The sequence below is a fragment of the Pollicipes pollicipes genome, unplaced genomic scaffold (genome assembly GCF_011947565.3).
Source record: "Pollicipes pollicipes isolate AB1234 unplaced genomic scaffold, Ppol_2.1 Scaffold_4219;HRSCAF=4965_pilon_pilon_pilon, whole genome shotgun sequence".
Taxonomy (NCBI): Eukaryota; Metazoa; Arthropoda; class Thecostraca; order Pollicipedomorpha; family Pollicipedidae; genus Pollicipes; species Pollicipes pollicipes.
This window is the reverse complement of record NW_023596448.1, coordinates 8468548-8483164: the sequence shown is the minus strand read 5'-3', so window position 1 is coordinate 8483164 and position 14617 is coordinate 8468548. Positions and strand designations below refer to the sequence as shown.

General features: G+C 58.2%; 2 protein-coding genes across 2 annotated transcripts; both read left to right on the top strand.

Annotated features, from left to right (window-relative positions):
• The first annotated feature begins 1735 nt into the window (after positions 1–1735).
• Positions 1736–10445, top strand: LOC119096105 (alpha-ketoglutarate-dependent dioxygenase alkB homolog 4). Its single transcript, XM_037218961.1, has 3 exons — positions 1736–1914; positions 8675–9348; positions 9412–10445. Exons 2-3 carry the CDS (start codon positions 8704–8706, stop codon positions 9664–9666), a joined length of 900 nt encoding a protein of 299 aa, XP_037074856.1. The 5' UTR covers positions 1736–1914; positions 8675–8703; the 3' UTR covers positions 9667–10445.
• On the top strand, positions 4977–7454 carry LOC119095762 (tripartite motif-containing protein 3). The gene is made up of 5 exons (XM_037218616.1): positions 4977–5419; positions 5582–5735; positions 6432–6532; positions 6827–6951; positions 7078–7454. The coding sequence occupies exons 1-5, from the start codon at positions 4977–4979 to the stop codon at positions 7452–7454; spliced, it is 1200 nt and encodes a 399-aa protein (XP_037074511.1).
• Positions 10446–14617: the final 4172 nt, after the last annotated feature.

The window sequence follows — 14617 nt, the reverse complement described above, 5'->3', positions numbered from 1 at the left end:
AAGTTGTAAGTTTGAGGCTTGTTGGACGATCCCAGAACGTAATATGGGTGGCGCTAGTGTCGAATACGGAATTTTTGGCATATTAAAGCAAAACGGCTCTCGCGTCACGAATATCAGCACTCGTGGGGTGCGACAGACCTGAAAGTTTATAATTAATCCATGTGCCAAGTAAAAGTTTTGTCTTAGTTGATTCCAAGAGATTCACCCCCTCGATGACACATTCTAGTGTGGAATGAGTCTGCTGAGTTCACAGCAGCCGCCTTTTTGGCGCGTGGCCTGGGATCACTGTGGAGCCTGCTGAAGTTGTGGCGAATCGTCTGGCCCAGAATGTGTGGAGCTTGCCAAGGCTTCAGTGGCCAGCTTAGGACGCATGAGTTAAACTGTGTGATGAGCGTGCTGAGCTCACAGGGGCCACCTTAGAACGCGTGGTCCGGGCTCTGTATGGATGTTGTTGAGGTCAAAGTGAGAGTCGTCTCCTGGCTGTGCACCTGAGGCCTGCTTTGAAAACATCGCGCCAACCACTGCGGTTCATAACTAGTGAATCACAAGCTGTTCGGCCAAGCTCAGCCGTGACGTCCAGACGCAGGATTCGGGACGGTTCAATCTTCAGGTTGGCCCGACTCGAGGGCCGTCTGCATCTACGGGTGGGTGACACAGATACTGGCGACGGCAAAAGCGCGAGAACAGTGAGTCTGGCACCACCTGACCCAGGGTGTCACTTTCAATGCTTTTGGGGAACCTGAGCCGCCCCCTCCCCCCTCCCCCTCCCTCGCAATGCATATGAGTAGAGAAAACACTCTGCCCAACAAATACAATACAATTATTTTAACTATTGACATACTAGCTGGTAGGCTTATGAACATGTCAGTTTTAGTTTTGCGTTTATTTTGTACCAAGCAGTATCCTGTGGGTACCTGATATTTTTGTTTTGTCAACTCCTACATAACATTTCTGCAAATTTTGACAATTGTTTTCAGGTGATAGCGCCTGGATTGGGATAAGGAGCAATTAAATGCAATATAGGACGGTTTTTAGAGGAACAGGATGGTAATGATAAGAGTTAACGCATGTTTTCACCCAACAGTGGAGAGTGTATTTGCCTCACAATTGTGGCTGTGATGGTTGTGCCACACGATCAACGACAGCGGTGACCCATGATTGCTATCAGCGATCCTTACCAGATGTATTATTTGTTCTGTGAATTACACCTTATTCTAAGTTTTTTTTCGAAAAGGCATCTCTCATGGACATGAATGGAGAAATGATTCCTTCTCACGAAAAGGTTGATTCTCCAAAATATCACAAGTTTTTAGAAAAATTGAATATCAAGTTATCAAGCTCAAGTGGTCGAAATCCGGGACGAAATGAGGTGACGGGGGGGGGGGGTAGCCTTTTCGGCTGAGCCCTCCCCCCCCATCAAGTTTAGAAAGTGACACCCTGATCTGACGTGAACAAGATAACATTTGTCGACGACATCGGAATGAATTAAAAAAAGACTAGCTATTAATTCCATGGTTTACACGCAATATCCAAGGTGAATGAAGCCAACAGGTGAGCAACGATTCTGTTCGGAACATTGAGCGGCGCTCGGCGCCTCCTGCGAGGGCTCCAGTGACGTCACGCTAATGTTAAGCGGATGAGGTGCGTAAACCGCCGGATAATCCTGCTACTTTTATGCGGCCTTGGTCAGCATCTCGTACCGGCAGGTAAGGTAATGTGTTCGATGTTCCCGGTTATGTGTGGTTCAACCACAGATCATTGCCTGCTGATAGCAGTAATGTGTGTTGTCCATACTGCATTCTAGCAGGTGAAATAGGAAGGAAGATTGTGCGAGGGCAATTGACGCTGCTTTATCCTGCTAGATATTCGCGCGAGGGGTCCCGGCCCACGTGCGTGTGTGGAGTGTTGTATGCGGTAAGCAGTGCGTATTGCTGCGGACGTCTTTTCAAAGTGGCTGGTTATGGTCAAAATTGGCGGAAGCATCAATCGAAGGTCGTCAAACGAAATGAGGGGATGTCGTTGCTGATCAATTGATGATTAGTAGGCAAAAGCAGAGGCTTGCTTTGAAACATCTGGATGTGATATGCAAGCACACCAGTAAAGTGACAGCGGTGGTGTAAGCCAACATCTGCTATCTCTGTTTACCACACCATACCATCTACCATCTCAACATCTACCATCACTAGGCGCTTAAGGTATAATCGTAACTCGTGGGTAGGATATCACTTTTATAATCACTTATGGCACTTTTGTCTTCAACAAAGCCATTTACATACCATATTTTGTTTAAGGGAATCATGGTGTGGCTGAGGTAGTACCAAGCAAAGCTTGGTCAGTTTTCTCAAGTAAAAATGGCAAGAAAATGTAATGTATTTGGCCTAGTGCATGCATGCTCCATGTTCAGTGCACCAAGGTCACCTAGGTGTCTAGAGCAGCAGTAAATAGATATTTTGCAGACTGGATGTCATGTGGCATCATGTAATAAGTGAATTATTAGGCCCAAATGGCAATAACTAAACCTGAGTTTCTGGTCTAACAGTGGGTGTCAAAAGAGTCATTGTCTTGGCACCACTGTCAAAGGAACTCATCAAGGTGCATGGGGTAGGTTGGTGGACATAAACAGGTCTATTTAATTGCCACTTTTGCTTGCCTGACTGGGTAAGTATGATATACCTAAGTATTCAAAAGAAAAGTGAAGGTGTTCTGGAACACCTAAGTTGTGCAAACAAGTTTTGATTGTTAAGTGATTGGTGCTCTGTAATATTATATTTGGGGTTTTTGCAATTCAGTGCATCTATTTGGTTTGATGCATTGAGGTATCTTACAAATAGCAAACTAGCCTTGGTCTGGTTACAACATTTATAAGACTTCTGAATATGCCAGGTGTATGCAAGCATACATAGGAAGTGTCAACTCAACATCCTAAAGCACATTCTAAACTACTGTTGTAAGTTGGGATGTTTCTCTGCATGTCCCATCAGTTTTCATAATGGTTCAAAAAATATATCTTTTCTAACAATCTGACCAACAATCTGGTCAGGAAAGCAGGGTAAAGCTTAGGCCCTTGGACAGTTTGCTGAGTGATCATAGTCCTTTCATATCATACTACATCAACCCCTGTGTGTGGTTCCAAGTTATTATTTTCATGTGTTGTCCCTCTAAGTGGTGTCATAAACAGCTGTGTGGCAATGTTTTTGAGATTGGGGAACAGATCACAAGGGGGGTTTCAAACTGGGATGGGTGACAGCTTGACCGGAAAATGATATCTCAAGATGGGAAAGTGTATGTGAAAAAGTATTGTATGAGCAATAGTGGGTACAAAATCGCACTTCAGGGGAATTGTGGGGGCATACCCCCCACCCCACTCCTGATGCCGGGTGGTTACAGCTATGGTCATGGGATGATGAGTCGCAAGGAGCGCGATGATGTCTTAACGCGACCTCACTGCCATTGGTTACGAAAGGACGCACGTTGCGGGCGCGCACGTCCTGTTGAGGCGGTATTGACCGGGTAACAGTGCCCCTCGCTCCGAAAGCCGGGCGACCAAGCGACTCTGAAGTGTTTCGCCAAGCTCTTCCGGCCACGTCGCATAACTGCGCCGTAATTTCGAGAATCCTCTGCGCTATTCATTGTGCATGGTTTGGTGTGTACACATGTATCGGTAGGTGCTTTAGGGCGCATTGCGTAGCAGTTTTCCACCCGCGCGGGCGGCGGCCGGCGGCCGGCCGCTCGCCGGTGGCTGTCTGACGCTGTCAGTGGTACATAAACGGAAACCTATGTCGTATTTGCTCAGATCACAATGGCAGTGACAGTGTCATAGTGACATAATCACAGTGATAAACGGAAACCTGTGTCGTAAGTGCTTGGCCAGACTACGCAAGAATGTGTATCTATATAGTCAATATCAAACAGAAAGCACACCAGTATAAGGTTTACGTTGCTGCGTTGCATTGTTTCGTAAATGCCGGAATTTAAAACCGAAATAGTCTGGTTTGCGTGGAAATTTATGTTTGCCTCGGCCTAATGGGATCAGTTACCGGTCTAGCGACAGATATGTGTAACCAATACCGAGAGGTCCCTGGGGCCAGTCAGCTGCTATATTATTTTTGTCGTGCGCTACATTTCTTAGGTTGGAAATGGCAACGGGGTGACATCAATTCCCTCCCCACCCCTATCCGCTCGCGTTATGAGGAACGGTTTACCTAGACGAGAGTTAAACTGTGCCTTGATATCAACACATTGATGATATGCCCGCACGCAAAGTGAACTGAGTTGAGAAGCACTTTCAAGTTATTCGTGGCCGCGCACCGCCTGGTGCGTTGCCAGCCGGAACCTCATCCAGACTGCGCTCAATGTGCGTCAGTGTCGGGCGCGAGATGATCGCGGAGACAGGGCCAGGAAGACAGGGTATCCTGTATCCAAGACGTCATCATTGTGGACGTCGCGGCAGGTACACTTCGCATTGTGAAAAGACCCCTTTACCATTAATGTGTTGTCCTATCCTCTGCCTCAGTCTTAGTGGACGAGTCCCAATCCGGATCGCATGTACCATTGCGCCTCTTCTCCTGCACTGCTGGTTGCCCAGCTTTCGTTCAGCCCAGCCCCTCCTCGATGTCGTGCGAGCTCTCCGAGCACCTCGCCTGCCTCTGCGTGCTGATGGAGCTGGCAATACCGCCGCTGCTGAGCTTGGGCAGGGTGCCACTGGCTCATGATGCATGTCCGGGTGCACCTGCTGACACAGGACGCATTCGCTGGTCGCCGGTTGCTGGTCGTCCGTGGTCTTGTGGTGTGGTGTGGTGTGTGCTGCTCGGGCTTGGTGTTGGGTCGCTGCTTTGTGCATGTCTGGGTCGCCCGCCGTCGTCGGTGTCGCCTCACGCCGGGCCCTGTGTTGCCCCAGCTCCAGCACCGTCCCAGCACCGCCTCAGCTCCAGCACTGTCCCAGCTCTAGTCCCAGCTCCGTCCGGACGCCGCGCGCCATGCACGAGTGCGGCGACACACTGGACGCGGCGGCGGCGCAGGCGCGGCGCGTGCTGAAGGAGAACCAGTCGCGCGCCGACAAGCTACAGAACGTGCTGTGCATTCTGCAGGGCAAGCAAGATGCGGCCAAGCGGCGCCTGGAGGAGGCCGTGGCGCGCCCCGGCGAGGCCGTCCAGGCCTGGAAGGCCGCCTTCCGCCAGGTGATCGACTCCGAGTTCGTGCACAAGGCGGACCTGCTGCACGGCCAGCTGGCGGTGGTGCGCCGGGCCTCGGTGGGTCTGCACGCGGGACTGGATCGCGTCGAGGCGCTGCGCTTCAGTCCACGCGTCGGTGAGGCGGCGCCGGCCGTCGCCGACCTGCTGGCGCGCTACGTGGCCGAGAGCCGCGAGGTGCAGCCGGACCTCCTGCTCGACTTCGCCTTCCGCGAGGTGCCGGCCGACCGGTGGGCGCGCTCGCGCGTCGCCGTCGGCTACCTGCAGACGGGCGCGCTGGCGCCGACCGAGCTGACGCTGGAGGAGGTGGCGGCCGACGCCGGCGGCGCCACGCTGCGCGCTCGCTCGGAGCGCCCGCACGATCCGACGACTGTCACGCACCTGTCGTACAGTGTGCTGGACGCCGAAGGCGCCGAGGTCACCGACGTCATCTGGGTGGACGGCCGTGACGGCACGTACACGGTGACGTTCCGCGTCACGCGGCCTGGCGCGCACGTGGTCTCCGTCTACCTCTACAACGTGCACGTGACGGGCAGTCCGTACCGCGTGCGTGTGGAGGCGGCGGCCGGCGCGTGTAGGCCGTCCGAGCGGCGGGACGCGGCGGCGCAGACCGAGGCGTCGCCGCCGGCCGCCGCTGGCGAGCAGGGCGGCTTCGTGGGCTGGATGCGCTCGAAGCTGGAGCGTGAGTTGGCTCGGCCCAGCCCGCAGATGGTGTTGCCGCAGGCTGGCGCCGTCGCCGCCACGCCGGTGCGGCGCCCGCGGCTTGACGCCAACGACAACGAGCTGCCGCCGGCGGCTGACTGGAACGCGCACCTGTTCGATCCGCCGGCCGGGCCCGACGGGTCGCCGCCGAAGCCCCGGCTCGGTGGCGGCGACGGCGGCGACGACGACGACGACGCGCCCGACGATCACTGCCACCTGGAGGAACACAAACCGGGGAGGACGCGTGACGAGGCCTTACGCCGCCGCTCTCCGTTGCCCAAGCTGGAGCGGAGCCCTGTCGCGATCAAGGACGAGGGAATGGAGCGACCCTCGTGTTGGCCGGGCAGCGCGCATGCCGAGCCGGTCTCGCTGCACGTCGCGGTGCAGGGGCGGGGCATGGTGGATTATTGTCCGCGGCGCGTGGAGATGGCCATGGGCGACGCGCCGCGGGTGCAGCCGGCTCCGGCGGCCGCTGCCGTCGTCAGAGACGCGACGCCAGAGCGGCCCGCCCGCCTGGTAGTCACCACCGGCGGCGGGCAGAAGCCGACGCCGCCCCGCGTTGTCACCTTCATTGCCGGCTTCGCCTCGCCGAAGTCGAACCCGGAGACGGCCACCGTCAACGGCACTCAGAAGCCGCAGCCGCGCGGTAGTGGCGGCGGCGGTGGCGGACGTCACGTGCGCGCCGTGCGCGTGAGCTCGGACAACCTACGCGCGGCGACCGGCGTTGGCCTGGCCGCCGGCCCGGTCACGGCCACCCTCGACCTACTGCTGCGCCCGACGCGGCCCTTCGACCGGCCGATTGGCGTGGCTCGAGACGGTGACGTCATTTACGTGGCCGACACAGGCAACAACGTGGTGCGCGCGTTTGCACCGGACGGTGCCGAGCTGGCGCCGGTGGCCGAGTTGCGCCGGCCGTCGGCGCTGGCGCGCCTCAGCGGCGGCCGCCTGGCCGTGCGCTTCGACCACGGCGTGCGCGTGTACTCGGTCATTAGCGGTGCTATGCTGCTGCAGGTGGGGGCGGGCTTGCTGCGCCGGCCGTTCGGCCTGGCCGTCACGGAGCGCGAGCGGCTCGTCACGGTGGACGTGGCCGGCCGGCGGCCGGTGGTGCACGTGTTCGACGCGAGCGCCGGCGGCGGCGGCGTCCTCGTCCACTCGATGGACATGATGGCCGCTGTCAGCCGGCCAGACACGGCCAAGCTGTACTTCGTGGCGGCCACCGAGACCCGCGTGGCCGTCACCGACCTTGGCAACAACGTGGTGTACCTGCTGAACTGGGAGGGCCGGCTGGTGGCCTGTGTCGGCGACGGCGGGTCGCCTGGCACGCGGCTCTCCGACCCGGCCGGCGTCGCGCTGGACGCGGCCGGCAGCCTCCTGGTGGCCGATTCGAAACACCACCGCTTGCTGGTCTTCTCGGCAGATGGCGCGCCGCGCGGCAGCGTCCGTGTTTCTCACGAGCTGAACCGGCCGTCCGGGATCTGGCTGGACGGCCGGAATCTGCTGGTGCTCAACTACTGGGGGAACACGGCGCACCGGTACACCCTCACGTTCGAGGATCAGGAGTAGGTGCAGCGTTGGCATGGCCGCGTTTTCGTTTCTTGACGCCTGAAGATGCATTTGTGTTTTGTCCAAATCTGCAGTATTTTTGTTAGCCAAGTTAATACATTTCCTACCGTTTGTTCGAGTTTGATAGCCCAGCTGGTAAGCTAATGTGGGACAAAGATGTGCGCTGACGAGCGGCACGTGTTTCTTGCCATCGGCATCTGCTCCACATTGCTGGCTGAAGGCCGGCACAATGTGTCAGGGTATCTTAAGTTTTGTTCGCCATCACGTGCTGGACCTTTACTGACGTGACTCACCTCACCTACCCCGCGGCCGCAGCCACTAACGGCGCCAGCCTGAAGTGGCGCGGCGAATGTGCCTGTTCCTTCCAATTGGGCGTGGTAGAGCGGAACTTCTACGTTTCACTAACTTTACTCTAAAGCAAGGTGTTTTTTTGGGCGGCCCCTACTTGTCAGTGACCTACTTGTCAGCATCACACTCGCTCGTGATGCCTTAATCTCCCGCACTTATCCCGCGTGAGGGCAAGAACTGCCATCGATCAGTGCAGTGCGTTGATTTGGAGCATTTCGCACCTTAGGCAGATGAGCGTCTTAGGAAGAGGAGGTACCGATACCAAATTGAGGGCGATTATTTCCATGCGTTGCCACATGGTCAATGCGTAGGATTTTCGGAAAGTTGGGGTACCGTGGCGCCGGCGCATCCCCCGTCGCTACGCCTATGCCTCACACGACGGGCTTGTTACGGGGGAGGCGCCCCACCAGCAGCGCTGCTGGGGCGTGTGTTAACATTGCGTCATTCCAGATGCGAGAGCCGTGCTGGGACGAGTGGACGGCAAACATCGGACTAGTCCCGGGCGCGTCCGAGCATTGTTCGTTTGATCAATGTAAAGCAGTTGAGGTTTTTTTTCTTACGGCGGGAAACGGGGCATTGGTCTTGTATAGCCTGAAACCATCGATTTACGCTAGGTGGATATGCATGTCACAACCGGCAAGGTATCGTTGTGAGACTGTTGCTTACAGTGCGGCAGGTATGTGGGTTACGAACGATCGCAATCCGCAGCGCAGAACCTGTTGGGCAATCACTCGCGACGGCGAAAGTAATAATCTCAGAGAGCCACTTTGCCGGTGAGAAATGGGTGTTCCTGACGCGGGGAGCGTGATTTGCGTCCTTCCAGGCGTGCGGCGGATGTTCACGTGGGTATTTTACCACATCGTCTGTTTCAGGAAGCTGCGGTTCCGCTTGTGGTCGCAAGATGGCTCTGAACATCCCTGGATGCGGCTGCAAGGCTCAGAACACGTGCCTTCAGTGCGAGCCGTTCTCGGCGGCCGCCTACAAGCCATTCGTCACGCCGTCTGACGGGCCGAGCTACGTGTTCTGTCCACTGTGCCGGCTGGCCTGGCCCGGCTGGGCGGGCGACTCGTGGCGCGCGCACCCGCACCACGCCGGCCGGTCGCTGCGCTTCCCCGGCGTGCACATCGTGCCTGACCTGCTGACCGCCGACGAGGAGCAGCAGCTGATGGCCGACATCGACGCCCTGCCCTGGGACGCGTCGCAGAGCGGCCGCCGCAAGCAGAACTTCGGGCCGAAGACGAACTTCAACCGGCGCAAGCTGAAGATGGGCGCGTTCCGCGGCTTCCCTGAGTTCGGCCGCTGGGTGCAGGCGCGGCTGGCGCGCGAGCCGGTGCTGCGTGGCTACCAGACGATCGAGCAGTGCTCTCTGGAGTACCGGCCGCAGGAGGGCGCCTGTATCGCGCCACACATCGACGACTGCTGGGTGTGGGGCGAGCGCGTCGTGACTGTCAGTCTGCTGAAGGACTCCGTGCTCACCATGGTGAAGTACCAGGGCGGCGAGGACCGCTACAACCTGCGCGACCGGCCGCCGCCACGGGCGGCAGGGGTGTCCGACCTGGCCGGCGCCGGCGAGGCGGCAGGAGCGGCCGACCCGCTAGACTGGTGGCAGCTGGAGCGGCCGCCGACTGTGCGGCTTCCGATGCCCCGCCGCTCGCTGCTCGTTCTCGAGGGCGCCGCGCGCTACGAATGGCTGCACGGTATCCTCCGTGAGGACGTCACCGAGCGGCGCGTGTGTCTGGCGCTGCGCGAGTTCACGCCAGCGTTTCTGCCCGGAGGCCAGCACGAAGCGCTCGGGGCTGAAGTCATCGCGCAGGCGCAGAACTTCTGGACCGTGCCGCCGGCCGCCGCCGACGCGGCCGCATGATGGCGCTGCGAGCGGTGGAGGCAGGCTTAGGCGGCGTCGGAATCACCTGCTAGGCTGTCTAGCGCGGGGTGGGTTGAAAACTGGCTGTTTCGTAGATTTCCGCTGAAGCGGATTAACGTACACTTGGTATTATTTGCAACGTTACGTTCAGCCATCGGAAGTTGTACTTTGGTGATGTTACAGGATGGCAGTCGAATTCTATAGCCCTGATGTGGGCTGAGTTTGTGGTGCAATGGAGGAGTCCGTCAGACATGTGAGGAGCAGGACAGCGTGCTGCTCAGATAGTCGGCTGCACTGGCCGTCGACATTTGATGATATGGCTGCCGTCTCATGCGTTTGCAATGCACGTGACAACAATCGGAGCGCGGCGTATCTGTAAACCGAGAGGCTCACGTGCCGTTTGAACATTGTTCACCCCGCTGCATATCAAGACTTCTACGAAGCGCGGGATGATTCATGTTTTGCGATGGCCTAAATAAACGTTTTAGCAGCCTATTATCATGATTATGCGTGTGCGCGCATGCCGACCAGATCTGGCGCGGAAGTTTCGTGTTTTGTGGTGTACACTGGGCGTAGCATGGCCTGCAAAGCTCGGCCTGGGACTTATCGAAATTGATTTCAAGAAATAGTGTATGTTGTGCCTTAATGGCGCATTGTTTGTGTACGCGCTACCTGTAAAAACGTGAAGGTTAGTTGGAGTTAACGGACGTGTTTGCTACTACCTTATAGGCTCGCCAAGGACAAGGAATGCCGTATTTTTTGTTGAAAAATAAATGTCTTGGAGCTCCATCTCAAGAATCAGAGGGCAAGGAGAAATAATGCTCGCCTGCGCATCTGAAGGTCTAGACAGGTGCCATAAAGCTGACTTCCTCAGTGCGGAATGTCCCCGGATCTGACCATACGTGAGAGCGGTCGTGTTTATCACGAATCAGGCGTGGCCGAGGCGGTGATTGGTCAACACCGTTCCTTAGGCTGCGACGCGAGCGAGTAGTCAGTGTTTATCAGCCAATCACGACTGCCTTTTCGGAGGACCTTTTGTAACAACCCACGCGCCTGGGAAAAGCCAATCACATCTCAACGTCAATAACTTGCTGAAAAGCAAGACGTGGGGTGCAACTAAACGTACGATTTCGGTGTGCATGAGTACCATATAAATAAATGCGAGCGCGGAGGGCTGCATGTGCTTAAATTTATTAATTATCCCAGGTTACGAGAGAACGAGCCTCAGAGCTGACTTCCTATAAACGGTTTGGCGTTTCGCGGGGCATGCCAGATGCGTCACTCCTGACCATCACAGATCCTTCACAAATCAAAGTCCAGCTCCGCGCGCTTCCCTGTAGCATGACGCACCTGGACTTCCTGCGCCTCTTGAAGCTGACGGTCTTCGGCCTTAACATCGTCTTCACCACACTGGGCGCGCTCGTCGTCAGCGCCGCCGGCTTCGGCGTGTTCCTGCTTCAGGACGGCGGCGTGAAGCTCCTTTCAAGCCCGGATGCCGACGACCCGGGAGCAGTGATCGTCGCTGCCGCGGCTACCCTCGCCCTGCTGGCGCTGGCCGTCGGTCTCCTGCTGCTCGTCGCCGGCCTGCTGGGCTGCTGCGGCGTGGCGCGCAGCAGCCGATCGCTGCTGCTCGGCCACGCCGGCGTGCTGGCCGCGCTGCTCCTGCTGGAGCTGGGCGCGCTCTGCGTGCTGGCGTGGTCGGTGCGCACCGCGCCGCGCCGCGCCGAGCTGGCCGCGCTCGAGCTGATCCGACGCGATGGTGTGGGCCGCCGCGTCGGCGCCGGCTGGGTGTCGCTGCACGCGGCGCAGCGCCGCCCTCCGCTGCTGTGGCGTGCTCGGCTACACCGACTACGTGTCAATCAACGCGTCCGTGCCCGTGTCGTGCTGTCGGGATGACGCGCCGTCTCCCCAAACCCCGGCGCGCTGCCGCTTCGACGGGCTCAGCGAGCGCCAGCTGCGGCTACACCCGCGCCTGCAGCGGCGCGGCTGCGGCGCGCTCATGCGCCGCGGTCTGCGCGCGTGCGCCGTATTCGGGTACGTGATGGCGGGCCTGCTGCTGGCCACCCAGATCGCCGGCTTCAGCTGCAGCTGCTACGTGGCGCTGACGCTGCGTGATGTACCTTGCTTGCACTCGTTCCGCTCGCGCTTCTACGAGTGAAGCCGCGGATTGGTGGACAGAGCGCCAGTGCTGGCGGACGGGAAGCCGCGCACCGACGGACGGTGCGCCAAGACTGGCCGACGGTGCGCCAAGACTGGCGGACGGAGCGCAAGACTGGCCGGCGGTGCACCAAGGCCGGCGGACGGGGCCCCGGGACTTCAGTGTGCTGTGAGATGGCAGCGGTTGAGGACGGCGTAAAGGTGATGGCGTTCACGGTGTTGGGAACGCGAACGCACTGGGCGCATGATGGCGTCCCGGCGATCGGGCACAGCAGTTAAGCCAATTGCTATGCTCCTTCTACCCAATGAACTGACATTTGGGTGATTAAATTCTTGAAATTTTGAATAAGTGCTTACGATGAACGCAGAAGCCGCGGTGGGAACATAAGCGATGGCGGGTTGCGAACGTCCGCTGCCACACTGTTGCCTGTTGCCACTGCGTCAAGCGCATGAGTGATACACTTCAACCCGTAACTGATCCACTCCAACCCAAAGTGGAATGCGCAACTGCATGACGCACTGCTCGTTGGCTCCCGGACCGAGATCGTGTACCGGTAGCGAGTCGCCAGCCACAGATTATTCACTGTCGGCGTGAGGGATTGCGTGCCGTGGTCCTGGCAACTTGCCAAGAGGATGATCCACCTGAACTGGTATACGTACCAGATGTAGATACCTAATACGAACAAAAAAGTTGCCCGCGAGTTACAGGTAGCTGGTACAGGCGCCAGGTGCCTAACGAATTAGTACATGTGTCCGAATAGGTTTGATTTACTCGTACATTCGGCAGTTGTAGACTGGAGAGTCGCCGAGATTTCATATTCGCAACGGTGGCGCAAACCATGCTGATAACGGCGATCTTGAATACGATTGCACGGAGGCTGTAAATAGACGTAGAAACTGTGAACATGGCGGCAAATAGACGTCCGCAAACCACAGGATCGCATATTTCCTCGCCACTTAAATCTGATGGCAGATCTAACAAGAGTGCGGTATTTGTTGAAATTATCCAGACCGGTTCCATACCACACAAGACGACTGTTAAAACTCGAGCACTAAATCAAGCAGCGAGTCTGACCCACAAACGCATCACCCCAGCGCCAGCAGTTTATATTGCATTCGAACAGATCTGGGCCGTCCGCCTAGCAACAGAGCCCGCGCCGGCTGTCAACAGCGAGGATGCCCAACCAAGGTCAAGGTCAACGTCACGGCCCCCGGCTGGGTGCACGGGACCAGCGCAAACACGCTCGCTCGCCACAACACAACGTACCGCCCAACACAAGCACACCGCACTGCGGGCCGTGTGGTCCGCAGGAGAACCACACACGGCCGCACACCGCACCGCTGGCGCACCACACACAGCCGTACACAGCACTGCACGACTGGCGCGGCCGCCCAGGCTGATGGGGTCTCACCAATGTCCAACAATACGCCATGCCCACTGCCATGCCCACTGGCGGACAGCAGGTGCCGGAGCTATCAGCCCCAGCACAAAGGCGTCCGCCGTTCACACGTCGCCCGCGGCGCGTCAGCGATAGGCACGCTGGAAATCCAACAAACGAAACAATTTACACACGAACAGACGCAGAATCTCGCGAGGCTGATTCTCTGATGCTTTCTCCACTGCCCTGACCCTGCTCAGCTGATTCTCGTGACGCTAGCCGCGGCCATGCGCGCTACTCTGGCGTGTTAACAGAGGCGTTGCTAGGATACCAACAGAAGACCGCGAACTGCTCGCCGGTGTGATTTGATGCCGGAAGTTCCAATAATCATCCCGAGCGCAGCGTCCGGCAGCTGCTCCAAACAGTACAGGCAGAAGTGGCAAGTCACGCTCAGAGGAAAGTGCGTCACAGAAGGAAGCTGGCGCCGCTTGCGGCCATGCCCTTGACGAGCAGCGCTCGTTTAATCCAGGTACTCTGAGCTGGTCGTAAGTGCTGACGGCGCCGACGCGACACCCGTCATTGTAGACATAACGATGTGGGGAAAAACATGGTTGCTAAGATACCGTCACCACGCAGCAAGTGAATAACTTTACAGTCCGGTGATGAGAACATTACTCAGCGGTGCTGAAATGAATGATCAGCTAGCGCATGGGCCGAAGTAGAGCTTTTGCCAAACACAAGCAAAGAAATCCTGCTCTTTCCATCATGACCGCAGCAAATCATGTGTCGCTCCACCCCAGCCAGAAGTCCAGAGTAGTGGTAATCACAGCGGCTAATGAGTGGCCACCCCACGCCAAACACCCCTCAGTCGCTCGCCACAGCTTCGGACTGCGCCAGAGTCGGCCGCCGGCCGCATCACAGGGTATGTCACAACCGGCCGCCGGCGCGCCGCCCCGCTCACGCGCAGTACACAGTACTCTAACACACGGCACCGCCGGCTGCCGCGGCCGACAGTGCGCGCTCTGAGGCTCTTCGGACGGCACGCGAGAGCCTGCACTACTGTCCACGGCTTACATGTCATCTGCACCTCGGGTGCAGCGCTGCCCGTCCTGGTGGCAAGGGGACAGCCGGCTGTCCTCCGCCGCCGGTGGCAAGAGGACAGCCGGCTGTCCTCCGCCGCCGGTGGTAAGGGGACGCCCGGCCCCCGGTCCCCGCCCCCGGTAAGGGGACGCCCGGCCCCCGCCGCCGCCGGTGGCAAGAGGACAGCCGGCTGTCCTCCGCCGCCGGTGGCAAGAGGACAGCCGGCTGTCCTCCGCCGCCGGTGGTAGGAGGACGCCCGGCCCCCGCCGCCGCCATCCCGCGCTTCGCTGCTCGGCGGGCAGCGCGCTACCATGACGACAGTAAGGTAGGTGCTG

Bases quoted from the DNA above. Each gene is read 5' to 3' on its own strand.
- LOC119096105 (XM_037218961.1), top strand. From the start codon at position 8,704: ATGGCTCTGAACATCCCTGGATGCGGCTGCAAGGCTCAGAACACGTGC. The intron at 9,349-9,411 runs GTGTCCGACCTG...GACTGGTGGCAG, and splicing joins CGCCGCCACGGGCGGCAGGG to CTGGAGCGGCCGCCGACTGT.
- LOC119095762 (XM_037218616.1), top strand. From the start codon at position 4,977: ATGCACGAGTGCGGCGACACACTGGACGCGGCGGCGGCGCAGGCGCGG. The intron at 5,420-5,581 runs GTGGGCGCGCTC...CCTGTCGTACAG, and splicing joins CGCGAGGTGCCGGCCGACCG to TGTGCTGGACGCCGAAGGCG. The intron at 5,736-6,431 runs GTGCGTGTGGAG...GGCGGCGGGCAG, and splicing joins TGACGGGCAGTCCGTACCGC to AAGCCGACGCCGCCCCGCGT.